The sequence below is a fragment of the Rhinolophus hipposideros genome (assembly GCF_964194185.1).
Source record: "Rhinolophus hipposideros genome assembly, chromosome: 20".
NCBI lineage: Eukaryota > Metazoa > Chordata > Mammalia > Chiroptera > Rhinolophidae > Rhinolophus > Rhinolophus hipposideros.
The window spans coordinates 43,623,756-43,651,342 of NC_138066.1; the positions used below are offsets into that span (position 1 = coordinate 43,623,756).

Here is a 27,587-nt window from a genome sequence, read left to right on the forward strand (position 1 = left end):
GCCGGTCTCCGCCGGCCTCGGGGGCGCGCCGCCGCCGACCATGTGCTGCGAGCGGAGCGGAGGAGGGGGCCGGCCCAGAGCGCGCGCGCCGGCCCACGTGGACCGGGTCCGCACCGGGCGCGCGCCCGTCCTGAGGCAGCCTGCGGGTCACCGAAGGTAACGGCGTCGCCCTCCGGCCCTGGGCCGCCCCCGCCGACGCCGCCGGGGTCCTGGGCGCGCGGCCTGTGCCCCCTCCCCCACCTCGCACCCGTGCGCGGCTCCGCGCCGGCTGGACCGGGGCCCGGCAGTTTGCTGCACTGCAAGTGGGGAGCGCGGGCGTGTTCGGGGGCGTCTGAGCCCTGCCTCGGAGCACTCCAGGTTGGGCGCTCGGGGTTCCCCGGCGCTGTCCCTTTGCGCAGAACCGCTCCGTGCCCATTGCCGCCGGTGCCCTGAGGATTTGGGGCTGTTGGGTGAGGGACGCCCGGGATGGTCCCACGTAGCGCTCACGGCTGCAGCGGCTCCTCTGGCAGAACAGGTTCCTTCCAGTTTGGGTGTGAGCGGCGCGCGCGGCGCCGCGGTCCCCGAGTTCCTCCTCCAGCGCCCACTTCCCCCATTTTCGTTAACTCACGCGCCCCCACAGTTCCCCTTCCGGGAGGGGGGTGAGTGTGCCGCAGTGGCCCCAGGGAACAGGCGGCCCGGTTGCTACTGGTGTCCTCCTTTCCCCCCTTTGCTGCGGCAGCGTCGCGTTGAGCGAAGGGATGTGAGCAGCCGGGCTGAGTCAGCATCCCCGGCCGGGGGCGCGCGCGCACCGTCCTCCTAGGCGCCGCGGGCCGCGAGGTCCACACAGGTGCACCGTTCCTGTCCCGCGGGGAGCCCCGGATAGCACAGGGATCCGATCGTTTAGGGAGTACATGACCCTCCTCCCAAAGTCCTGTGCCCCGAAGTCACTGAACTCAGCAGATGATGCACGGGCAGCCTCAGTTAGGAACCGTCCTGGGGACAGGGCAGTGTGTCGGCTCCTAGGCGTTTCGAAGCCCGCGGGGGTGCAGACTGGGCTTCCTGGTCTCCACCTCACATCCTTAGGACTCGTTTGGGACCTACACGGAGGCAAAGGCCTTATTGTCAGCATCCCCCTGCTGACTTTGGCACCAGCTGCTCCCTTCAGTGGGGTTCTGATGCCAAACTCCAGAGAGCCTAATCTGGGAGTGCGCGCACAGAGGGTCACCACCAGGAGGAGTGGGCGATCTGAAGTTTGATAAAAATCCCACGGTGCTGCCTGGTTTCCCTCATGATTTGGGTTAAATGCCTGTCTGAGCTGTTACCGAGCTCCGAGGGGGTTAGGTGGGGGCAGGGGTGCTGGTGTAAAGTGCTCTGTTAGGGCCAGTACTGCACAGCCTGCGGCCACTGATGAGCTTTGCAGCCTTGTGGGAGTAGCTTCTTGGAGCACCAACTTCCAAATCTGTAAAATGGGACAACGGTGGCACTCCCAGAACTGAAAGGTTTCATTTAGGATGCCTGTCAAGTTCAGATCAAAGTGACTGGCGTATGGCAAGCCCTCAGTGCCCATTAGTTCTTATTGTTGTCATTTATGGCTGAACAAGTCCGATGACTGACTCCTACACACACCCAGCAAACGATCCTATTTCCAAGTTGTTCTTCGAAGAATCCACAGGTATTTGGAAACTGATTGTAATCACTGAAATGAAAACTACTAAAACGGGACATCCTGTAGGTGTTACTTTGCTATTTAGGATCTTACAGAGCATTGGGACCTGTCAGTGCACTCACTATGGACATGTCATATTTAACATGACACAGCATTCACTGTATTCACTTTTGCTTAGCAACCTCGGGGTGCAGCCCAGCATTTACAACTGGGTGACTCTAAGCAAGTCGCAAGAGGTCTTGGTGCTTTAGCTTCAGGATTTTAAAAATTATTGAAATAATAGCCAGAAGCTTCAGTGATGAACAAATGACAGGAAGGTCACTTCTGAGTATTTGATCAAGTGAAACAAATGGCATTGTTACTATTATTTTTACTAACATTAATTTTACTTAATTTTTACATGTTTGCTTTGTTCCCAACACTTCGTTAAGTGCCTTGCATGTGACCTCATTTTAACCCCATCATCAGACTTAGGCAGCTGGCACTAATTCTCGTTTTATAGGTGAGAACAGTTGAGGCACAGAACTGGAGGGAATTGCCCCAAGTTTCACAACACTTACAGGCACACACTGGCCCACTTTGCAGGTAGAGCTCATCCATAGATGACATTTGCCTCCTGTGTTTGGGTAACAGAGAGATAGCTGGAAACCCACATCAGCCCAGCCTGGCCAGGCACAAACCAGTGATTTTTGCCTACCTTGATTAGAGAGACTGCCTTCATCTTATTCCCTCAATCCTAGTGAGACCAGGCATGAAAACCCCTGCTTTTTTTTCACTCGTCTAGGGAAAGCAAAGAGGAAAAAAGCACTGCATTACCATGGTAATCAACCCCCCAAAAAAGAAAAACCAACAAAACAAAACAAAAAAAACCACCCCAAAACAAAAAAAGCTACATGAACTCTGTTGAGTACTAAATTTGAACAAAAGAACCTTTGGAGTCTGGAGTATAGGAACCAGAAAAATCATGAGATTAAGTGAAGGGTTCACCTCCCCTCTTAGCCTCTTCTGTTGTGTCTGTCACAACCCAAGTGGTATAGAGCCCCTTCCACTTACAGTGGACAAGGCTGTCATGATGCCCTTCAAAAGTCCCTCAGCATCTTCTGGGGAAGTAAATTGGCTCTGAGAGCCATCCCCACTGCTCTCTTTTCCAGCCATCTTCTTTAGAGTAATTTGCATGAGAACAGATTCCTTTGTGCAAAGTTGGCCTGCCTGTTCTCTGTCAACATTTATAGTCCTTCTTGTCTTCATGTTGGGTTGCTAGGCAGATATGACCCTGGCTTGCAAATAAGCTCCCTGCATTTACCAGCCTGTGAGAACTTCAACTTGGGGTAAGTAGATGGAAAGGAATTTTGTCCGGAGCTCCTAGAGGAGCAAGCCTGCTTTTCAAGGCTGGGTCTTGAGAGCAGCCAGTGACTTGGAGGAGGATTTGCGGGGGCCCCTGTGAGAGGCCTTGATTTTCCAGAACATCATTTCTCTCCTAAACCTGATTGCCTGAGGACCCACTGTGGTGCAGGCCTCATTCTCCATTAGTATTGCCTAGTTGGCCTCCCTCTTAACCAGAGCCAGAAATGCACTAGGGTACTCTGCTCCAGCTGTAAATGTCTCTGGGGGAATATTGAAATATTATGTCAGGGAAATTGTCTCTTCAAGTCAATGCAAATCATCCCTCCATCCATCTTGTTAAAGATGAATTTCCAGTAAAATAATGCTTACTAATAATTTGTCAAAATTTATAATACGTGTTGTTTTATTATAAGTTATCACTCAGTAATGTGATAGTAACAGTTCAGAAGGGTTAATACTTGGAGTAAAGTATAAAATATTAAATTTCAATTTGTACACAATCGCTGTGTATTTCAGAGAAATAGGATAAGGTAATTCGATGCTTTCAAATATAAAAGTATATTATGTTGAGATACGATGGAAATACAGTTTTGAAAAAAAATGATAAAATTTCCAAAGTAATGGGAAATATGCTCACGTAATTTCTAAGTGAATGATGGTGGTTTTCTAATTGCTCTGGTGTTTATATTTTACACTGTGCACATTTAAAAGAGTGGTTTAATACTTTTATTATAAAAGTAGTATTTATAAATACGGTCGAAATGATACCTTTTGCAGCTATTTAAAGTTAGGATGAAACGTTGAAGATAACTAAGAACTGAGGGCGGTGTAGACTGAATGTTTGTGCCCCTCCCACCACCTCCCAAGTTCATAGGTTGAAGCCCCACCCCCAATACGATAGTATTTGGAAATGAGGCCTCTGGGAGGAGTTTGGGTAAGACTAGGTCAAGAGTTTGGGGGTTCTTATGATGAGATTGATGTCTTCATAAGATGAGGAAGAGAAAACTCTCTCTGAGAACGCAGGAGGAACTGCCATGTGAGGATATAGCGAATAGGCAGCCATCTGCAAGCCAGGAGGAGAGGCCAGAAAACGTGACCATGCTGGCACCCTGATTTCAGCCATCCAGTCTCCAGAGCTGTGAGATGATACATTTCTGTTATTTAAGCCACCCAGTCTATGGTATTTTGTTATGGCAGCTTGAGCTGACTAATACAGAGGGCGTTTATTGTATTCCCAAATTCTGTTGGAGGATATCCAAGCAAAAAACTTTGCAGGCCACTTAGTTACCCACGTTACTAAGAGGGTAAGAAAGATGTGCTCCCTGCCCTGATGGATAACTTCTCCCTGGGGAAAGAAGCCCAAGAGTCACTATAGTGGACCGTGCAAGGCTGGGTACATAATTGAGACGTACGATGCGGGATGCTATGAATGCAAGGTACACGTGAGGACAGGCTCTGGAGCCTGACCTCGAATCCCAGTTCTGCCGTCAGCAGCTCTGTCACCTTGGGCAGATGAGTTAACCTCTCTTTAGCTCAGTCTGCTCATTCCTGAAAGGGGGATGATGAGAATACTTTCTGCATAGGATTGTTGCGGGGGTGCTTAGTGCTGGGTGGCTGGTTGAATTAATGTGTGTAGGGGTTTAGCAGCTTTGCACTGTGCTTGCCTCTCCGTGAGGACTGTTGGCTGGGAGATTGAGGAAGATGGAGATAAGTGAAGCCTAGGACAGGCAGGAAAGACCTTGCAAGGACTGGCAAGGGGGTCAGAGTAAGGGGTGAAAGCATGAGAGGAAGGCGGGAGGTGAGAGAGAGCACGCTGGACTTGGGGACGGGAGGAGATGGCAGTAGGGGACATGGAGAGGTGATGTCCATCACGCCTGGCTACCATTCGGCACAGTGCTGGTAACGTATCACTAGGTGGGTCTCACTCACTCTGGAGTAAGTTTTCTTTGATTTCAACAGTGATGTTTGTTTCCAGACTTCTCAGTCTTCAGAGTTTGCTGCTCCTATAGTTTTGGCATCCTCTCACTACTTAAAAAGAAGAAGAAGAAAAAAAAACATTGCCTGGAGGAGGCACCTATAAGCTATCCCAAGCCTGTTGCAGAAGTCCTAAAAACAAAACAAAACAAAATCAAAATTCTCAGAACAAGTGATTTAAATCACATTGCTCTTAGAATAAATGCATGTCGTATTAAACTTTTATGACACAGTTGTGGGTCATGAAACCTAACTGGAAATATTGGAAAGTGCTGTGTTATGGGACCACTGGGTTTTGACCCAGTGAGATCAGGCTTTCTTTGGAAAATTGTTGGTGTTGCCCCACCCGGCATGTTCCTCAAGGCCCCAGGAATAAAAACCTGCTCTCCTGCTATGTTTCTTGCCTGAAGGGAGATGCTGGCTTTCCTCATCTTGTCTAAACACGCACAGCCTGCCCTGCTGTTCCCTGGAACAGTACACAGTGTGAAGCATCTCTGTTAACCCTTTTGGCGCAGTATACTTTCGAATTTCCAGATGGCTAGGGAGGTGATGCAGAGAAGTTAGGAGAGAGCTTCAGGACTGTGTTAATGGATGGGAGGCCAGAAGGGACCCTGCCCGTCAGGGTCGGTGGAGAGCTGTGGTCGCCTTAGATGAGTCTGAATGCTTAGTAAGGGGACATGGTAGGACTGGGTACAGGAAGCGTTCATCCTTCCTCCCCACACTCCTTGCTCCTCTATCCGCGCAGAGTCTGCTCATTGCAGCCCACTCATGAGGACGTAGTCATCTCCCAGGCCACAAAACCACACCCCAGAGGATGTGGTCCCACCTCTCAAAGTGTTGACTGTCTAGTTCAGAAGACAGGACACATGTGTGATTCTTACCCAAAGCGGCCTTTCAACAAGTGCACTTTTGCAAGTTGAGAATCTCAGAAAATGGGGAACTTTGAAGGTCATCTGAGGTTTGGGAAGTGATGAGAGGAAGCTGGGCTTTCAGGGTGGGGTGGGGCAGCCTTGGCCATACTTGTTCATGTTAGATGCACTCATTCAGCAAGTATTGATTGAACACCCTCTGTGCTAGCTACCAGGATTCTTCAGTGCATAAAACAGACAGACATCCTTGCTCTTAAGGAATTTACATCTTAGGGTTATGGACTTTTCTTGCTGGAGCACCTCGCCGTGTGTCATGGACACGTAGTTTTTTTGGATGTTTCTGATATGAAAACGTATTTTCTACTTTCAGTTTACATCAGCAAGAGATTTCCTTCACATCCACTCTGCATCTCGAGAGATACAGATTTCCTTCACACCCACTCCACATCTCGACTTGACATCATATTATATTGTCCGAAACCAGATTTGCTGGTAGGAAGTGTACTCCAAGGATCATGCCAGCTGTCACCAGAGTCTGCCCAGGTAGAGGGACCTGGCTCAGGTTTTCCCCAAATGTCACAGACAGCCATGGGATTGTGTCAGAGGGAGCTATAGTTTGGAGCTTAGGAAATGCAAGCCAGAATGACCCTTCACTTTCCTTTAGGCGTGGTGACCATGGTGTTTGTAGCTTCTACCAGAACCCAACAGCAGAGCACGCTGACAAGGACTCAGCCCGTAGCTGCAGGGAGTCTGGATTTCACCAATCGTTTTGCTTCATATTTAGTAATGCTTTGGGCTTGCACAGTACTTTGTGAAAATGCTCTCATATTTGCTATCATTTCACCCTGAAAACAATCGAGAGTTGGGGTAATAGTAGCCAACATTTCTGAGCGCTTACTGAGAGCAGACACTTGTGTTGAATTATATCATTCTCATGTTGTGTTTGGGGTGGAGGAAGTTTACTTTGGCTTTGTTTTTCGGGTGAGTGGGGAAACTGAGGCATAGAGCAATTTAGTAACTTATCCAAGGTCATACACCTAGCGAACAACTGTGAATCCTGGACACACATTCTTCTGGAAGCAGGCCAACACATCCCAAAAATCAGTTCTCCAAAAGGCAAATTTTCCAAGTAATTGAGCATTTTCCCCCCCAACTTTTGATCTTACCCTTGGTAAGACCAAGGGCTTTGGCCTTTGCCTCAGCCTCAGAGGTTCTCAGATGAAACCTTAGCTGGAATCTGTCTTAGTCAGCTTGGGCTGCCATAATAAAATGCCATAGACTGTCTGAAACAACAGATGTTTATTTCTCATACTTCTGGAGGCTGCAAAGTGTAAATCAAAGTGCTGGCTGATTGGAGTCCTCGTGAGAGCCCTCTTCCTGGCTTGCAGATTTTCACTGTGTCCTCCGGCGTTGGAAAGAGAGAGCAAACTCTGTCCTATCTTCATGTAAGGGCACCAATTGCATCATGAGGGCCCAACCCTCATGACCTCATCCCACCCTAATTACCTTGCAAGGGCCCCATCTCAAATACCATCACTTTGGGTGTTAGGGATTAATTTATGAATTTGGGGAGCGCACAGTCATTCAGTCATAACAGAATTTAACATATTCCATTGTAGAAGTGGAACAGATCTGGGGAAAGGATAAACCTGCAAAACTAGAAAAGACAGTATGTAGTATTTGAGAGAAAGTTCCCTATGCTCATGAAAGTGTAAACTTTGCCATGTGAACCCACTAATCAGTGTTCATATGACAGAGAAGGATATGATGTATGAGGTGGGCCTGCCCCCCAAAAAAACCAAACCTGAGTCTGATCTTACCTGTAGATCTACAACTTAGTTTACAGGGAGAATAGAGGCCTGGTGAATATTTTAAATGATATTTAAAATATTTAAATGGGGTACAATCAGCCAGGTCCAAAATTTGAGAAATTTTATAGGACAAACAATTGTATTTATTTACTAATGTATCATAGGGAAGAGAGAAGAGGAATTTATAAATGCAAAGAGATGAGACACATGAACCAAATGCAATGTGTGGTAGACTTTGGATCCTGATCAGAACAAACCAACTGTACAGCAACCATTGATGAGATGATGGAGGACAATTAGACACTGATTGGATTTTTGAAGATATTAAAAATTAATATTGAAAAGGGGCTATTAATAGAGTTGTCACTATTTTATTTTATTGTGTTTTTTTTACTTTCCAAGGTTATTAATTACTCAGATTGTCATACAAAGAACATCAGGAAGCATAGTAGACAATGCTTTTGATTGGTTTTTAGCAGAATGTAGTAAAAGAATCCTTATTTTTTGGAGAACCATATAGAATTGTTTATGGATGAAATTACATGCTATCTGAGGTTTGCTTCAAAATAATCCAATGTATGTGGAGGATAAGGGAGAGAGAAGTAGGAGAGCAGACAGACAAAACAACTAGGCTGGCCGTGTGTTTGCTGATAATTGTTGAATCTAGATGTTGGGTAGATACGTATGAGTTTCAACTTTCGTATGGTTGACAACTTCCATGATAAAATGTTTCACAAATAGTAAGTGAACATTGCTTTGTAAAAAGCTCTTAAAAATTTGGCAAACAGGCTTTTAGGAAGTGGATTTCAGGTAATTGACCTTGAGCCCTTTCCTCTTGACCAACCCCTCATGAGTGTTCTTCTCAAGTGGAGGATAGAATTTTAGAGAAAGGATGTGATTCAGACCCCATCTACTCTCTCTGTTTTTCTGACCTGATTTCAAGGACCCAGATATAATTTCTGCAGGGCAACTGGGTTTTTAGATGCATGGCATGATGCCACCTCTGCTCTCCTAAATTGGCTCCTGCCACATGGCTTCCTTCTGTGACAGTCCCAACAGGTGGTTCCAGCATAAAGCCAGGCAGGATGTCATATGCTGCCTGTGGAAGAGTTTCCTGGCATCTTTGGGTTCTCTGAAGTGATATTCCCAACAACAGGGTTTGGCTTGAGGTCTTTCAGCCTAAAAAACACAACAAAACAAAACAACAGCATTCTAATTATCTACGTGGAATTGCTCTCCCAGCCTGGATGGAGGCATCCTATCAACAATTTTCTTTGCTCCAGTGATAAGATCAGTAAGTACTGGGGATGTAAGGTAGAGCATGATGACTAGTTAACACGGCTGTGCGGTAAATTTGAAAGTTTCTAAGAGAGTAGATGCTGAAAGTTCTCATCACAATGTCAAAAACAGTTTTTCCCTTTTTAGAAACATTGTGTCTTTATGAAATGATGGATGTTAACTAAACTTACTGTGGTAATCATTTCATATATATGTAAGTCATTATCTGTGCCCTTCATCTCGTTTAGTGCTGTGTGTCCATTATATGTCAGTAAAACTGAAAGAAAAAATATACGTAACAGGAAACAAAGATTTTCTTTGCATGTTCTGTTGACCTAAGACTGAGTCCTCTCCAGATACACTTAAGAAAGCAATCTTGCAGAGTTGGGCCAGCCCCAAACTGACATGTTAGGGTCTAGAGGCCACTGATTATACATAAGTATTAAATCACCTCAATAACTGTTTGTCCTGGCTGCCATGGTGAGTGCCTTTTCCTCTCCACTTGGGCCTGGATTAGGGTGAGGCAAAATTTAAGCAGGAGCTCACTGTCAGGGTCATTGGAGGGCAGGGAGTGCCACATCCTTCAATGAGGGCACTGGGCCTGCCTCACCCTGGCGCTGTCTCTCACCTGGATGAGGCCGTGGACTCCTTACTTCTCCTCATCTTTTCTCACATGTCCTGTTGCAACACATTTGCTGCTTCCCAGCAGAGTGCCAGTGGGTCTGTTAGGATGCAGTCAGAACTTGCTGCTCTGGCTGAAATCCTCCGCCCACCTCCCCTCCCGCTCAGTGAGTCTGTCTTCCTCCTGACTCCCTCTACTCCTTGCCCTTCCTCATGCCACTGTTTCCACAGGGGCTTTTTCTTTGTTGTCGCTCACAGGTGCCAGCCCTTTGCGCTTGCTGGCTTCTCTGCCTGGCATACATATCTGACATAACTTCCCATAGCCTCATAGCTTTCTCCTTTCCTACAGATCCTTCTAGAAAAGATCACCTCAGTGAGGTTGTCCCTGACCTCCCTCTTGCACTTTGCACCTGCTCGCCTCCATGCTCCTGACCCCCTTCCTACTTTGATTTTCTCTCTGGCACATTCATTTTACTCGTTTCATTTCCTCCTCCTACAGGAAAGTTAAGTGGCATGAGGGCACTTGTGAGGACTTTGTGTTTCATTCCCTGTTGTATGCACAGCACCTAGGTCAAGACTTGTTACTTAGTCGACATTTGCTGGATGGATGACAAAGCATGGGAGACTCACTTCAGACTGCACACGGGCAGTGTGCAGGCAAGGTGCCCCAGGCCCCTTCTGGCCACCCTACCCCGCCCCGTGATGCCTGGCCCAGCAGGCGCACCAACCAGGTCCTGATATGTGCGTAAAACAACAGTGCTGTGTACCCAGAGACCACACTCCTCCAGCGCCTTTGTCTTTTTTGGCCTCAGCTCATCAGAAGCTTTGTCTCTGGAAAACCAACAAGAGCCCTCTGCCAGAAAGGTCGGCTGGACCTTCTTGTTATTTCAGCTGTTTTCAAGGCTCTCTCGCAGGCTCTCACAGGCTGCTTGGCCGCAGGGAGGTCCCTGGGGAGCCGTGGTCAGGTGACGGACTTCCCGCTCTGGTATTCAGGCGCTGCAAATCACATCTTCAGGTGGTCTCATCTCATTCGCTTCTCAGCCCTTCCGGCCGACAGCCTGCCTGTTGGTCATGTCACGTCTTAGGAGCACCATTATCCATAAGCCAGCTGGGAACCTGAGGGGAGGCAGTCCTGCTTTAAAAGGGGGTCGTAGCAAAGGACACGAATCATTGCAAAGCTGATCAGCAGCTCAGGTTCACTCTACTGCTGGCTGAGGAGCCCAGAGACAAGAGTAGTTGTTCTTACTTGTGTTCAGCAAGGATGTGTCCCCGTCCCTTCTGCTGGGATGGAACAGATGGGCCTTCCTTGTGAAGTTTACTGAGTCTGGCCCAGGGGAAAGAGGGATGAATGTTTTATTTGCCAAAGACTTTCCCTTTCTTCCTCAGCCCACAGGAGTGCTCCTTGCCTGTGTCCACTTTCTCTTCTGATGGGGGTGGTGGTGGTGGTGGTGGTGGTAAAGATGGATAAAGAAAAGATTGGAAAGTAACCTTAGATAAGGAACTGAGCTCAGCTTGGGTAAATACCCAGAAGTGGGACTCCTGGATGGTGTGGTCATTCTCAACAATGAAATGCTTCTCAACAATGAAATGGTCTCTCTGACTTCATCTCTTCATCTTGTGCAAATCTGTTCCCAAGGCCTGATAGCTCCTGCTTTAGACAGGAGCTGTCAGAGAAATCAGAGAAATTGCTAATCAGAGACATTGTTCCGTGCTTGAGTTTTTATAGAACAGCCCATCCCTTATCAGAAAAGAAGCCTGAAGTCTGTACTTTCTTAAGGTGGATTTGAGGAACTACTACTAGGATTCCCATCTTCTCAGTTGGTGCCTTCCTGAGCCATAAACGTTTCCTTACTCCAAACTTTTGACTTTTTGAGTTTCGATATTTCAAATCATGGGACACACGGATTCTGGACTGGTCACAGGATCTTTTAAATATCCTCCCACCCCAGTTTTACTGAGGTATAATCATCAAATAAATAAAAATTGTATTTATTTATGCTGTACAATGTGATGTTTTGAGTATGACATAATTACTACAGTGAAGCTAATTAACACATCCATCACCTCAGGTTCTACTGTTTATATTTTTTTGTGGTGGAAACATTTAAGATCTACTCTCAGCAAATTTCAAGTATGCAATACAGCACTATGAATTGTAGTCACCATTCCATCTGCACATTAGCTCTCCAGAAGTTATTCATCCTCCATAACTGCAAGCTTGTACCTTTTGACCAGCATCTCCCCATTTCCCCCAACCCCCAGCCCCTGACCAGCAAGCACCCCTCTACTCTCTGTGAGTTCGACTCTTAGATTCCATGCATAAGTGCAATCATGCAGTACTTGTATTTCTGTGCCTGCCTTATTTCACTTAGCATAATGTCCTCTAGGTTCATCCAGTTGTTGCAAATTAAAGGATCTCCTTCTTTTTTTAAGGCTGAATAATATTCCATTGTTTACATATATTAGATATATAACACATCATCCGTCAATGGACACTTCGATGTCCATTGATGGACACTTCGATGGTTTTCATATCTTGGTTACTGTGAAAGATGCTGCAAGTAAATATGGGGATGTGGATATATCTGCAAGATATTGATTTCATTTCCTTTGGATATGTACGCGGAAGTGGGATTCCTGGATCATATAGTCATTCTATTTTTAATTTTTTGAGGAACCTCCATACTGTTTTCCATAATGTCAGCTTAGATTGTAATCCAAGTTTGTGGCTTGGAGTCCATTCTTAGACTGCCTGGTTTGCCTTTTCCTTGTAGGTAAATAAATAAATAAATAAATGGGGAAAGGATTAAATGCCTCCTTAGAAGTGTGGACATAAAAGATAAGGCAACGCGTGCACTGGCTAAATTAGCTTATTTCCATTCTATGAAAATGTTAAGTGTTGAATGATTCTCTGTGAAAACCCTCAAAGGAATGTTTTATCGTGGAACTCTTAAGCAAAGCAATCCATGTTTCTACCTCGATTGTAGCTTCTTTCTTAGGTGATTCCCCCCCCCACCCCCTTCCCATGTCTTTCATGGTGGGTCATTCTGAAATGGGTTACTGACCAAGAATGAGGCCACTCTAGTGTTCCAAGCTGAGCAGCTTTAGGAAGAAAAGCCTCCTGTGGTTGTTGCTCATGGTCAGAAGCCAGTGAAATGAGGCTAGGAATCAACCAGCGGGCCCACAAGTGTTAGGCGGCCTCCTAGTGCAAGGGCTATTTCTTCTAGAAAGGAAGTCTTTGCGGCCTCAAGGTCAACAAATACCACTTGCATCTAATTGAGTTTGAGGTAATTTTCCTTTTGCAAAACGGAAAAATGTACATGTCTGATCAATTGATTCACGGGCCTCCAGATGCATGAATGTTTACTTGCACTTCCTTTTTTTGTTTAAGTATGTGTCTGCCCATCCTTCTGAGTTTATCTGGGTCTCCCAGAGTTTACATACCTCCAACCACCCCCAGCCTTTGGGGCTGGCCACTGGGTTGGCATTGTCAGCTGTGCATTCTTTCCAAGGCAGGGAACACAACTGGAAATAGTATCTGTCATAGCCCAGCCCTAGTAGCATCTTTATACAGAGAGTGCCAACAAAATGTATACACATTTTAAGAAAGAAAAAAACGGTATTAAAACTGTAATACTCACTATACATCGATCACAAAAGATGAATACAAGTCATGTGTGCGCATTTTTTTGGCACTGCCCCGGTGTATTACAATTTGGTTCTCCTTTAATCTCCTCCAGAGGTTGGGTGTTCAACTGAAGTTTTTATTCGGTCCAGAATTCCAAGGCTTTCCTTACTAACCGTGTAAATTTAGGGCTTTTAAGTGAACAAGGGGTCATATGGTTTTATTTTGTGGTTCCCATTTGCATCTTGGAGTTGAAAGCATAACCTTCAGCTCCTGTCCTTCAAAACTAAACCTGATTTGTGTTTGTCCACCGAAGTTGAATCATCTCCAGTTACCTTAGTTTTCTTCTAGGACCAGAATCAAGAAGTTTTTCTTTTCTAAGCATCTTGTTAAGACGAAAGTGCGATCTAAAGAATAGCAGTGTAGTCCTCACCTGGGAGCTTGTTAGAAATACAGATCCTGGGCCCCAGCCTTACCTACCGAACCTACAATCTGATAAAATCCCCGGATGATTTATATGCACATCCGAGTGTGAGAAGCACTGGTTGAGCATGTCTTTAGAGTTTTTTTTAATTAAAAATTATATTGTAATTACATTGTAAAGGGACCCGTTTCCATGAAAATTAAAAAAAAAATTTTTTTCTGATATTTTATATTTCAAAGATACAGCAAAATTGAAAGAACTCCCATGGCATCTCCACCTGGATTCTACCATGAATTTATTTTTTTTTACATTTTCTTTTTTCCCAAATTAATTTCTGTCAAGAGTTTTATATAGAAATGCTAGTTTGCAGCATGACTGTTAGAAAGAGGCATTTCTTGGTAATCAGGGTCTCACCCTTTCTCCTAGTCCTCAGTAGGTTTGATAAGGTCACAATTAGTTCGGGAACTGTGAATCAGAGAAGCCTGGTGGCTGGGAGTTGGGGAGCCCTGGGATCTGGCAGAGTTGGGTGCTGGGCCTTGCACCCATCCAGCCACTAGGCCTCAGCATTCTCAGGCATACGGTGAGTGGGTTGACAGAGGTCATCTCTGATGTTGCTCCATGATTACAGGTCCGTTGCAAATATTATCATCCTCACTGTTTCTCAGGTGGAGAAACTGATGAACCCGTTAAATATTCGAATAAGAAGAAAAACATCTGTTGTCATGGAAAAGTGATTGTTTCCTAAGCTACTGAGTAAAACACAGCTGCACTGGCAATTTTCACTGTTTCCTTGTCAATTTTTGTTCTTTTAGGAAACCTTTGAGAAACATGAAGCCCTCAGCCACCTGGAACTCAGAAACTCACTGGGGACTGACTGTGGCTTCTAGAACGCCCAGGTGTTCTGCAGATGTGAGCTTTTATCCTGCACTCACTCACCAGCTGGAGTCCCAAACAGATGTGAGGCTTGGGCTCTAACATCCCTGAACACAGAAGAGTCACTCTCTAAGTGGCCAAAGGTCAGTTGTTGACACTGACGTCTGATTCTGTGCACAGCCCGCCATCTTACGGAGCTGCAGTGGGGAAAGCCAACTTTGGGGTTGCAAGTTTCCTGACTCTCTTGAATTAGGATTCCAGATGGGGCCTCATTTCTGCAGCTCCCACCTCCTCTTGGTACCACTGCCACCTCCTGCAACACCAGTGTCTTCCTGCAACCCTGCGGTCTCCAGGAATCCCCTGCATTGAAAGGAACAAAAGGGAGCTCGTAGAGACGTCTCTGGTGGTGGCCCACCGTCATTCCAGACAGTTGGACTCCCCCTCTTACCACCATGGCCTTGCTTTATCTAAAAGTGTTACTGGTGGGGGTGAGTTTCTTGGGATGTCTTTATCCTCTTGTGGATTTTTGCTTCAGTGGGGAAACAAGAGGCCAGAAACCGAATTTTGTGATCATTTTGGCAGATGACATGGGGTGGGGTGACCTGGGAGCAAATTGGGCAGAAACAAAGGACACTGCCAACCTTGACAAGATGGCTGCTGAAGGAATGAGGTGAGTCTTGAGGATGCCCAACCAACTTCTCTTTGGAAGTGTTACCCTGCCCCTTCGGGGGGAGGGGGCAGCATAAAGCATTTCAAGAGCAGTCGATGGGTCCATGTTGATTTAATTATGTGATCGATTCATTTGGTTTGAAGCCAGTACGGCCTCATGGAGAAATCCATCCATCCATCCATCTCTCCATCTGATAACGGTTAGAGTCTGTGTGTCTTAGGAATGGGAATACAGAGGTGACCAAGATAAAAGTCCTTGCCCTCGAGGGACTTACTGTCTGGTAGTGGAGACATGTTAAATGGAAAGTAAGGATTACGATCTAGTATGTGAACCTGCGTGAGGAATTTATGGAGTTCCTGGGGCGGGTGTTGAACCCACACTGGGGGTTGAAGGGAGAAGGTGACCTTTGAGTAAGTGAGAGGCACAGAAGGAAGAGGGCTTATTTGAGAGCAGATCAGACTTACAGGTGCATTTCGGCACACTTACCCCACCGGGACAGCAAAGGGGAGGGCGAGTGCGTCTGAATGGCTGGAAGTGTTCATACATGTGTGTGTTCAAATGCCTAGTCCTCCTGCCCACTTAGGTAGAGAACAAGTGTCAGCTTTCAGCCCGTGGGTTTTCTTCTCGGGCTGACCTTGATGCTGTCTGCTCTGGGTTGATTTCTCCATCCACTGAGTGGGGTCCCTCCAGCTCGCCGCGTAGGATGACACCAGGGCCCCTCCACAGCGCTTCAGCCACGTGCATCCTGGAGCCGGGAGCTGTCCCCTGAGATGCGGACCCCTGGGGCCCCTGCATGTGGTCTCACCTATTCCAGTCCTCCTCCTCGCCTCACCCAAGGTGAACTTTCTAGAAATACTCCTGTGTTTCTAGTCCTGCAGAGGCACTTTGTGGCCCTAAGGCTAAAATCCAAACTCGGAGCAGCAGCTCACAAGACCAGCCCGTGCGCCACACTGGCCTCTGCACGGCCCCTTCTGGCTTGCAGCTGGCCTCAGTGTCACCTTCCTTTTTGGGGGCCAGACCTATGTGACTAGTTCTTCCTAGTGCACTTTCCTCTTCCTCTGTTGAATTAGTGTCTACTCAACATTTGGGTTCCAATTCCACATGAGGTCTTCGGGAAAGTGCTTGGATGCCTCAGGTGTACTCTGCCATTACCCTTGTTGCTCACCACAGTGCTTGTTGAATCACGTGACCACCCGTGTGTGTCGGGTTGAATGCTGTCTTCCCCAAATTCATGTCCACCTGGAACCTCAGAACGTGACCTTATTTGACAACAGGGTATTAGCAAAAGTAATGAGTTCAAGATTTTGACGACATCGTTTGATTTAAGGTGGGTCCTAAATCCAATGACTAGTGTCCTTATAAGAAGGGGAGAGGACGCAGAGACACACACAGAGAACCGATGGGAAGATGGAGGCAGAGATTGGAGGGAGGCGTCTACAAGCCAAGAACTCCAAGAATTGCTGGTGGCCACAGGAAGCTGGGAGAATGGCAGTGAACAGATTCTCCCTCTGAGCTTCCAGAAGGAACCAGTCCTATAGACATCTGGATTTCAGACGTTTTGCCTCCTGGACTCTGAGAGAATAAATTTGTGTCTTTTTAAGTCACCCAATTTGTGATAATTTGCTGTGAAGGCCACAGGAAGTTCATACACCTCGATTCTAGCTCTAGGGCTTGAGGAAGAGAAATGACTTATCTATTCTACTTTGTATTACTAGCCTGTAGCACACAGTGATTTTTACATAGTAGGCAGTTCATAAATATTTGTTCATCAATAAATGCTCTTTAGGAGTTCAAGGTGCCCCGAAAATGTAACCCCAAATTCTGCATGTAGGAATTTTTTCTGAGGTAAGAGTTAATCTGTACCATTTACCAGATCTTCAAAGGGAAATGGGTTGCTAAATGCTTAAGAACTTCTACTTTTAGTGTGGCGTGGGTTAGTGGGGAAATAACTGGCCCACTATTTAAACTGACATTTGGGAGGCCTGGCTGGACATTCTTCTTACGAGCTGTCCCCACCTGCCTGCTCTCGTCCTGAGCTGGAGGGGCCTCTCAGGGTCATGTGCAAACACACTTTGGTGGGCTCTCTTATTTTTTTTGTACCATTGGGGAAAATATTTTCTCCATCTGAGCCTTGTGACGGGGCCAGGCAGACAGCCGTCTGGCCTGAGGTCCACAGTTTTGCACTTTGTGCTTTGTTGACAGGAAGGCGGGCTTCCTGTGAGGCCATGGATTAATTCATCCCTGGCTTCTCCCCCTGCCTCCTCATGGCCAGTGGGGAACCATGACTTTCAGACAAGAACTCTTATTGCCAAACAGGGTCTAAGGGTGACTTGAGAAAGTATCTTTTCTATTGCCTTCTTTAAAATTAGTGTATTAGTTTCCTAGGGTTGACACAACAAACTACAGCAAACTGGACAGCTTAACGCAACACAAATTTATTCTCTCACAGTTCCAAAGAATACAAGTCCTAAATCAAGGTGTCGGCAGGGTTGGTTCCTTCGGGAAGCTCTGAGGGAGAATCTGTTCCCTACATCTCCCCTAGCTTCTGGTGGTTGTAGACAATCCTTGGCCTCCTTGGTTTGTAGACACATGAGTCAAGTCTCTCCCTCTGTTGTTATGAAATTTTCCCGGCGTGTGTCTAAACTTCTCTCTATAAGGACCCAGTCACTGGATTGAAGACCCATCCTAATCCCGTATGACCTCATTTCAACTTGATGATCTCTGCGAAGACCTTATTTCCAGGTAAGGTCACACTCACAGGTTCTAGATTGATGTGAAATTGGTGGGGGGGGGTAGGGGTGGGAGAGGGACACTACTCAACCCAGTCCAATTAGCTGTACTACATATAATTCAGTCTTCAAAGCAGCAAACATTTATGGGGCCCCTGCTGCTTTACAGACTTTTGAGAGCAGAGGTAAAGATGGCGTCTGGTGGTTAAAACAATGCCGACCACATGGTAGGTCCTCAAAAAATATTTGTTCATGTATTCAGATTCCTGGATAGAACCTGAGCGGGCATAGGTGAGTTAACCACAGCATGGGGTCTGGAACCAGGCTCCCCATGTCTGTCACTTACTAGCTCTGTGACACTGGGCTCATATGCCAAACTTTGCTGGGCCTCAGTTTGCTCATCTCTAAAATGGAACAATAATGGCACCTGCCTCATAGGGTCATTTCGTAGAGGAAATAAGTTAAGTCATGTAGGGCAATAGAAGAGTCCCTGGCACATATTGGTGCTTGGTAGGTGTTAGCTCTTACTGTCCCCTATAATGTTGGCTCTGCTGCCCTGCTGTCGCCCTCTCCCCTGGCTGGAGGGTCATGCTTATTTCCTTAGCTTATGTTCCAGCAGCACCTTGTGTGTCTGGGCCCTGACCCCCATCCTTCTTCAAGCTGGTCCGTAGAACTTGGCTTACATTGGTAGGTTTAAAAATGATATGCTAATCAGCAGAAAATTGAAACATTGGGATAAATGAAAATGCCAGGGACTTAGTAATCAAGTACATTGCAAGCAATTAGACAACTGGCATGACGAGATAGGCTAGAGGAATGAATTGCTCACACTTTAAGGAGAAGGACAGATGCATTTTGTTGGCATCTCTTCCAGCTCTTCAAGCAGTCTGAAACATAATTACATCTTTAAATCATTACTAGAACCCAGTGAATAATCTTGCTAATGCAACAGTAGTTTGGTTCTTGTCGGCGGCACATTTAGGGAAGGCCAATGCTGTGGCACCTGTGATGAACACCTACATTTCTTGAAAAGTCTCAGCTTAAGAAGTTACTTGCATCAGTCTCCTGGCTGGGTGAGTGCATTCAGGATGTCCAAACTAGGGTTTGAGCACCTGAGCAGTCATGACCTACAGGTGTCCTGGCGAGAGAAGGAGGACCCAGGAGAGTAAGAGAGGAGGGGTCCTGGCAGCAAAGCTCAGATCACTCACTTAAATTATCTGCCAGGCTGGCTCAGAAGTAAGTTGACTACATCGTGAATACATTTACGTAGTTGAATTGACTTGTAGTATGTTAACTTTGCACCCTGAATTCTCCCTTCCTGCTTCTCCCCTTCTCTGCCAGCAATTTAATTCTGAGTCAAGTGAATGGTCTTGCCGAGAGTTATAGGCAGTGGCTTAGCTAGAAATCAAACATGAATCAATATTCACCACTGGAAGGTCAGAGGCTCTCGGGCTTGCTCCTGTTTCTAAAAACGGCCTCACTGAGGAATGAATTGAGCTGTCAGTTGAGACACCTAGTTTCATTTCTGTTCTCAGCGTTGGCTTTTGTCAGAATTCATCCATCCTGTTACCTTTTCAGGACTGTCTCAGCCATCCTGCCGCCTTTGGGGTTTTCCTATAACGTAAAGGAAGATGAGAACCAGGCTGGTACTTAGAACTACAGGGGATCATCATGAGGTCTGAGGTCGGGTAGCCACCACCGAGCTAGGGCAGAAAGAACTTTCTGAAGGAGACTTCTATTAGCAAGGGAAAGTGTCTTCCTCACTGCGCAATTCCCTTCCATTTTTATCCATCCCACCCCAGAGGAGTTCAGATTCAGAGTTGAGGAGACCTCACCAGGGAGATAGCCTCTTCTCTTATAACCTTCATCATTAACTCGGCGATGTTTACTTTGGGAGGTCCCATCCTGTCTTCTTGTAGCTCTCAGCGTCATGGGACAGGCAGTTTTACATCTTTGTCCCTGGATAAGAAGGTCAAACAGACATAAAAATCATGTGACGCCCACCTGCTAACTGGAGCAAGGTGAAGCCTTAAACGGTAGCGCGGGTTTTAACCTCATGGCCCTGTTTAATAGATGGGGCCATGCAAGAACATGATGATCTAGATGGCAGCTAATCTTAGAGAAAAGGAACTGAAATATTAACCAGTGAGGCCTTGGTGCCAGCTTGCTTCACAACTGCAAGTTCAAAATAGCCTGTCCAGTGGCTGTCATTCTTTCCCCTTGTAAGCCTCCCAGTGACTGTCATTCAGCAATGAATCTCTACTAAGAGCAGGTCACGAGACAAACGCTGGGAGACCCCAGCCAGCTCTGCCCTCAGGGCCTTATAGCCTGGTGGTGAATAAAGACCAGAAAACCAGCATTTAGAATGCAGAAAGGTGACATGCTGTCAGAGCAGGAACTCCTAGCGTCTGTCCCATCGTTCGTAACCTGAGACTTGACATCCTACGGGGTGGAGTTAGCATGCATTCCATATACATTGGTTGTAGTCAAGAGTGAGAAAGGTCCGTGCTGGGCTTCCCACAGACCTTGTGGGCGATAAAGCACCCGCCGTGTGAAAATCATGTTAAAGATCGTGCTGTGGGACTGTCGGAAAAGAAAGGCCATTTCTTCAGAGGGAAACCAGGAGCTACTCAATAAAGCGTATCTGTTAGGACCCGAGTACTGAGACTTTAAAGATGAGTAGGAGTGAAAGACAGATGAAGGGGGAGGAAAGAGCGTTGTCGGCAGAGGTAAAAGCACAAGCAAAGAGCCAGAGTGTAAAGGTACCCATTCACTCAACAAATAGTCACAGAGGCTCTCCCAGGTACTGTCCTAGGTGCTGGGAATGTATCTGTGAGGCAAACAATGAACAGCCTTCGCTGTCCTGGGGCTGGCTTGCATTCTAGTGCTTGAGCATGGCTGGGACAGGGAGCGTGAGACCTGACTGATGGATGAGCAGCTGGTGAAGGGCATGGTGTGCGTGCTCAAGTGTTTGGACTCGATCCTGAAGGCAGGGCACTTCTGAAGTCACCGACTGGCGTTGGAGATGAATTGCTCCCGCTTACTGGGGGTGGCCCATACTGGTGGCTGGAGGGCAGGGGACAGGCATATGCCAGGCACCTCAGGGTGGCATGGCTCAGGGTTGTGGCAACGGGGAGAAGAGTCCCGTCCAGGAGGCCCCGAGATGCCTCTGTGTGCATCTCATTATGTGCGGTCCTTCCTTGCACGTGAATGTGCACATATCCACAACGAGAATGTGAAGCAGAAAAGGGAAATTGCCAAGGATCACACCAAGTTCAGCTGCCAGGAATCTGCTTTTTTTAAAAAAAGATCAAGAGTGTGAGTAGACGTGTGGATGAATTAATGAACGAGTAAACAAAACACACCAACGTCACTATTTGCTGTCACACTCGCTTGTCGTTTAAAAAGGGCCTGTGTGTTAGCTGTCTCAGTGATCCCACTTCACAACCTTCTCAACGATAACTCGGCTGTCTAACAGACGGTTTAGCAGAAGGCAGCATGGAGGCTGCCCTGAGCTGCTTTGTCTAAGTCTTGCTTCAGCATTTTTCCAGTTCTCACCTCCCACCCCTGTCCCTCTACCCACAAAGGCCACAGCAAATGACTTTTAAAACCTATTTCCACCTCCAAGGCTTTAAATTATGAATGGAGCAAAGGTAGTTTTTACTCCGGTCACATAGCAATTTAGAGAGTTGCCATGGAAGACATCATATATTTTAAATTCCTTATAAATGAAGGAGAGACACGCTGCACATTGCAATGTTAACGTCTTTCCAGGACTCTCGTGGCAGCGTTTCCAGTGCTAACGTCCCCTGATTCTAATACATGTAATTTATGCAATGGCAAGTGGCTTTGGTTTCCGTCTGGCTGTGTCTTAATTTGAGTTGATTTTCCCGTTAACAGGCTGCTGTAATGTCTGGCTCTGTGTTTCCAGCTTTGCTTTACAATGTATTTTCAGACTTTAATTAGGACCCCTGTTGGTGAACTGGCCTGAGCCTGCCCAGATAGATTTGGAGAAAAACAAAAGAAGCTTTCCAAATAGCAAGAACATTTTATTACTTATTAATTAGTCCCTGCCAAATGGAGACAGAGGTGGGAGGGGAAAAGGTGACATGCAGGTCAGTCATTGGGCTGCGTGGGGTGGTGTTAGTTCTTTTAATTTTTTGAGGGGCGTACAGTCGGGGTTCTCCAAAGACTTGGAAATAAAGGAAGTAAGATTGTTTCTGAGAGCTAAACTCTGAACTTTATCACACAGCAGGGAAGGAATGGAGCCGTGAAAACATCAGCTTAAGTGATTATGTGGAAAGCGGACTAACGTGTTTTTTCCAATCAAACGACACGGGTCTCTCTCGTCCAGTACTGTTCATCCACCAGATTTTGCTGGAGCAGCTCCATCCCAGCAAGGCGCCCTGCGTGGGGCTTGCCTTGCAAGTCTAAGCCTCGTCCTCATAGAACCTACAGTCTGGAAAAGAACTGGAAGCCACATCTTGCTGTAGAAAGCTACTATAGCTGTTCCCAAGGTGGTGGCGTTAGCGTGGCCAAGAAGAGACCACACTCAGGACAGTCGTGAAAAGCAGGCCAGCAGGGTTAGCATTCAGGCAGTGTTTGTACTTTGGGCACTGCCCAGGTGTATGAGCTTGGGAGGCTATAACAAATAGAATAGAGTGGTGGCTTAAGCAGTATACATTTGTGTCTCACAGTTTTGGAGGCTGGGAAGTCCAAGGTCAGGGTGAAGGCAGGGTCAGGCTCAGCTGATGGTCCTCTTTCTGGCTGGCAGATGTCTGACCTCTCTGTGTCCTCACCAGAGAGAGAGCTCTGGTCTCCTCTTCTTAGGAGGCTGCTAAGCCCATCATGGGCGCTCTACCCACATGACTTCATCTAACCCTAATCACCCCAAAGGCCCCACCTTTGGAAGTGAGGGTTTCAATTTATGTATTTTGGGGGATACAAACATTTAGCCCATAGCACCAGGGGAGAAGAAATGGTGGTCCACAGCCTTTGAGCGTCCCAGACCCACTGGCGAAGCTCCATCCCCAGTGGACAAAAGTCTTCAGCTTACTGAAGGGCTTTCTCTGTGATCCATTTGAATGCCCTTAGCATGGATGAACTCCACGCTCAGCAGGGCAAGCTTCAGGTGCTGATTTCCTGTGTAACTTGTAAGAAGGAAGGAAGCAGGTTGACCACACCGACACCCTGGTCCCTGGAAGTCAGCTGGGAAATGGGCATTCTGCTGTCTCTTGGGCTCACGTGGTTGCGTGGAAGGGAGTCAGGCTTGGGGACTGACACCACCAAGAGTGACCTCCTCAGCCCAAGGCCAGTGAGCGTGGGCAGGGACCAGGCATCAGCAGCCCCACCAGAGTCATGCGGGAGGGCAGGTGGAGAAGGAGTGGAGGCACTCCAGCAAAACAATAGAGGACGGCTCTGGCAAGCGCTCTCATGTTGTCAGATGCATGTCCACATTCAGAAATGAAAAGGCTGCGAGGAAGTTTCACAGGCTCCATAAGTCAAAGTCAAGATTCATCCTTCTGCGGGATAAGGAAAGACTTGGTGAGGTTTTGAAGCGTAGGTAGGAATTTGGAAGGGCAAGGAGAGGGGTAAAGCACTGCGGCCCGGCTGAGGAACGGCAGAGCTGAGGTCTTGAGCTGGAGAGTTGTGTGGGGATGTGAGGGAAGGAGGGATGTGAGCTGTTCCAGCAACAAGAGTCCTGCTGGGCTGAACTTTGGGGCTCTGGGCTGAACTTTGGGGCTCTGGGCTGAACTTTGGGGCTCTGGGCTGAACTTTGGGGCTCTGGGCTGAACTTTGGGGCTCTGTAGGGCGATGTGTTAGTTTCCTGGCACTGCTGTAACAAAGGATCACAAACTGAGTGGCTTAAAACAACAGAAACGTATTCTCCCACAGTTCTGGAGGCAAAAGTTAAAAGAAATCAAGGTGTTGGCAGAGCCACGCTCCCTCTGAAGCTCTAGGGGTAGTTCCTTCCTTGCCTCTTCCACTTCTGGTAGCCCCAGGCCTTCCTTAGCCTGCGACAGTATAACTCCAATCCTTGCCTCATGTCACATGCCCACTTTCTCTGTGTCTCTGTGTCTGCATAAGACATTCTCCTCTCTGGCTTTTCTTATAAGGACACTGGCCATATTGCTTTAAGGATTCACCCTATGCCAGTATCACTGTATCTTAACTAATTACATCTGCAATGACTCCATTTCTAAATAAGGTCACATTCTGAGGTATGGGGTTTGGAACTTCAACATATCCTTTTGGGGGACCCAATTTAACGCATAGCAGGCAGCAGTGGCTCAGAAGGCTGAAGAGGGAGGAGGAGCCAGAGCATGGCGGGTCATGGTGGCCAAAAAGAAGGAAGTCACTGAAAACCTGGGCTCGGGATGGCGTGACCCATCAGTGTGCTGGCATGGGTTGGAGAGAGTGAGCCTGGCGTCTCCACGGAAGGTCACTGAAGTGATTCAGGTGAGGGGCCATGGCCACCTTGGTCCTGCTGGCAGCACTGGGAAAGGGAGGAGCTAAAGGAGAGAGACAGGAACTGGCAGAGATACTCAAAAAGATACTCTAGCCAAGCTGACCAGGAAGGCGGTGGACACAAGCTCCTGGAGGGAGGATGCTGAGCTTGGTTCCATGCATGTTGAGGCCAAGGTGACCGACATACAGGTGGCAGTGAATATGATGCCCGTGTGGTACCCACCGCAGCCCAGTGCCACTCACCCCTGGGATTCCATCTATTCCTGCCCTGCTCACTGCTCCCCTACATACCTGGGATGGTCTCTTTCTCCCCACTTAGCTAGTGATGATAGTAATCACCATGCATTTTTAAAAACCTACTCTGTACCTGGAGCTCTGCTCAGCGCCTCTTATACCTCCCATTGAATCCCTGGCATAACCTGGTGCAGTAGAAATGATTAAGCCCATTTTGCAGATGAAGATACTGAGACTTAGCTGTCTAGTCTCACACTAGAGGGAGTTGGGGCCAGATGTGAACCCAAGCTTGTTTGTCCATGCTCTTATGCTTTCCATCCCCCTGCCTCCCATAGCACTTTCTTTGTATTTCTTGGGTGGGGCTCATCTTATTTTGTCTTATTATTCACGTTTGTCTTGACACTTCTGCCCAAGTGTAAGCCTCCAGATGGACAGGGCTGTGGCTTCCTGCCTGTAGCCCCATCTGCTCTGGTTGGTTGAACTAAACCTTAGCTCATAGATGAAGGGTTTGAGGTGAAAGGTGGTATGCGTGTGTATCTGCTGGGAGGCAGAAAGAGGTGTGATGGGAGGAATCTCCAATTGCATTTCAGCGTCTGCATAACCAGCTGCTGGAAAGGTGGCGTCTTGGTGCCTGTCGAGAAAGAACCCAGCTGAGCAAGCCAGCATCTCTGAAGGCTAGGCTTGTCCCACCAGAGGGGAAGAACTGTATCACCACTAGCGTGCAGGACCGCAGCTACTGACCATGGAGAAACAGCCTTCCAGGGGCCTGGGACCCCACGGGCATTGGTGGGAATGGGCAGACACACTCATGCTCTCGTGGAGCTCCATTCTAGATGAGGGAGCCAGTCAGCCAGCAAGGAGACAATCCATGAACAAGACGAGGTCCGAGATAGTAAGGGCTACGGACGAATCAGAACCAGGATGTGGTAGAAAGTGGTCAGGTCAGGAAAGGCCTTCTTGGGGAGGTGAAATAAAAGCTGAGACACAGCGGACAAGAAAGGGCCAGCCATGTGGAGACTAGAGCTTTCCAGACAGGGGACATACGAATAAAAAGGGCCCCAGGCCGGAACAAGCTTGTGGTGTTCTAGGAAGAGTAACTCTGGACAATGTACTGGGAGGAGAGGAGGGAAGAGTGGAGAAAAGATGTCGTATGGGGTCCAATCACCTGGGTCAGTGAGTTCCCACCTTTCCCGTGTGGTGTCACACAAGGAAACTACTGATATTTGTGCCCCACTTCCAAGGAACCCCACCAAAGCTACTGGTGGTTGGAGGTGGCCAGCCTAGGGCTTTCAACCAGGATGCCTGTTGCCCCACCCCAAGGGCCCTGCCCATATTATGCTCTAAGGGACGTCTTTCCTTGGGACTGTGCAGGACACAGACAGAGCCAGGGTAGGATGGTCCTGGAGTGTCCACTTGTGTGGGGCCCCACCTGGCTGCCCCTGGGGCTGGGAAGAACCTGATCTCGGTAAACCTATGACCCATTTGGCCCTATCGTGTGCTCCAGCTCCTGGGCTGGGAAGCTCTGATGGAGAGCCTGGAGACTATGATAAGGACTTTGGGTTTATTTAGATGGCAGTGAGAACCCATTAGAAGGTGTCCAGCCAGGAATTCATGCTAGCTGTTACCAGTTTTAAGATTACTTTGGATGCCCCATGGAAATGGGGGTAGGAGGATTTGGGAGCTGGAATTGGAAGTGGGGAACAGGGTTGCCACATACAGCTGGGCAGACTGTACACTCCAGATCACAGTGTGAATGGTAGTTCAATGCTCTACTTTTGCCATCTTGAAATGTTTGGTAATTTTTGAACAAGGGGCCTCATGTTTTCATTTTGCTCTGGGCTCCTCAAATTGTGCGCTTGCTCTAACAAGCTTGGGTCAGCCCATACAGAACTACCACCGGAATAATCTGGGGCAGTAGATGCTTGTGACTCAATTTATGTAAGGTGCTTGGAGAACTGCCTGGATTATAGAAGTGCTTTATAAGCATTGGCTGTGAGAGTCATAAGAATTATTACGAGGAAGAGTTCGGAGTGTGAGCAAGGAGGTTCTTGTGCTTCAATTTCAGGAGGAAGAGAACAGAAGAGGCTGGATAGAGATGAATGTTTTCTTGGGAGCAAAAGTGTGAGCGCCGAGGTGGAACTCGGTTTGGAATCCTGAGGGTAGCAGTGGCCAGTTACCTGCAACATCCTGGGCCCTGGAGTTTGGCGACCCCCACCCCCATGTGGCCCCGTATGTCTGGCAGGTGGGGATGCTTTGACAGAAGCCTGTGTGTGGGAAGTTACCCCCGGTGCTCAGCGATCGAGGGGAGGAAGTTCTTTTTCAGTCCCAGGGGACTGAGGGACAGAGGGAAGTGCTGGCAGAGGTGGGAAGCCAGAGCTGTGAGCCCCGGAGTCCCTGAAGCCCGGGAGGGGCTTGGCCCAGTATGTGTGAGCCCAACAGTGCACACTGGAGCATACCTTCCCTGTCGTCATTCTGTCAGATGGAGACATCACACAGCCTGCTTCCAAGAGTGTGGCTTCTGGGCCGGTGTGATAAGACGGGCAGTGCTGAGATCTCACAGTGTAATGTCACTGCTCCCAGCGCTGTCCCTTCTTTGCCATTTGTCACCTTGAAAATGGTGTGAGGGAGTTACCCTTGTTCTAGGACTGAGGCCCAGGTCTGTTTGGCAAGACGCGTTATGTTCTACACAAGCACAGAGGATGGTGGCATTAGCCACTCAGCACACGCTGGGCAGTGCTTACTTCTTGCTGGTCTGAGGACTTCATGGTGAGCCACATACTGTCTACTGAGAGAGACAGACATTGTTCTGGGTGTGTATTGCTGAGTAACAAACTAACCCCAAGTTAGTAGCTTAAAACAACAATTGTTTTATTACATCTCACCATTTTGTGGGTGAGGAACTCAGCGTTTCTTGGTTGGGCAATGCTTTTCCACATTGTGTTGACTAAGGTCACTCCCTGAAATCCCCCAAGCACGTGGTAGAGGTCCTAGATGGCCTCCCTCACCTGTCTGACATCTAGAT

At 47.6% G+C, this 27,587-nt stretch overlaps 1 protein-coding gene across 3 annotated transcripts in view; it reads left to right on the top strand.

Annotated features, from left to right (window-relative positions):
* The window catches only part of ARSG (arylsulfatase G), a 95,894-nt gene that overhangs the window by 20,301 nt on the left and 48,006 nt on the right, over positions 1-27,587 (top strand). The window contains exons 2-4 of one of the 3 annotated variants that reach the window (XM_081027515.1): positions 14,404-14,607; positions 14,718-14,952; positions 15,047-15,134. In XM_081027515.1, coding sequence (XP_080883641.1) covers positions 15,052-15,134 — 83 coding nt within the window. In that variant the 5' untranslated portion in view covers positions 14,404-14,607; positions 14,718-14,952; positions 15,047-15,051. Of the gene's footprint in view, positions 1-92; positions 157-14,403; positions 15,135-27,587 lie in introns of those variants that run through there. The other 2 variants (XM_081027514.1, XM_081027513.1) reach the window with 2 other exon arrangements.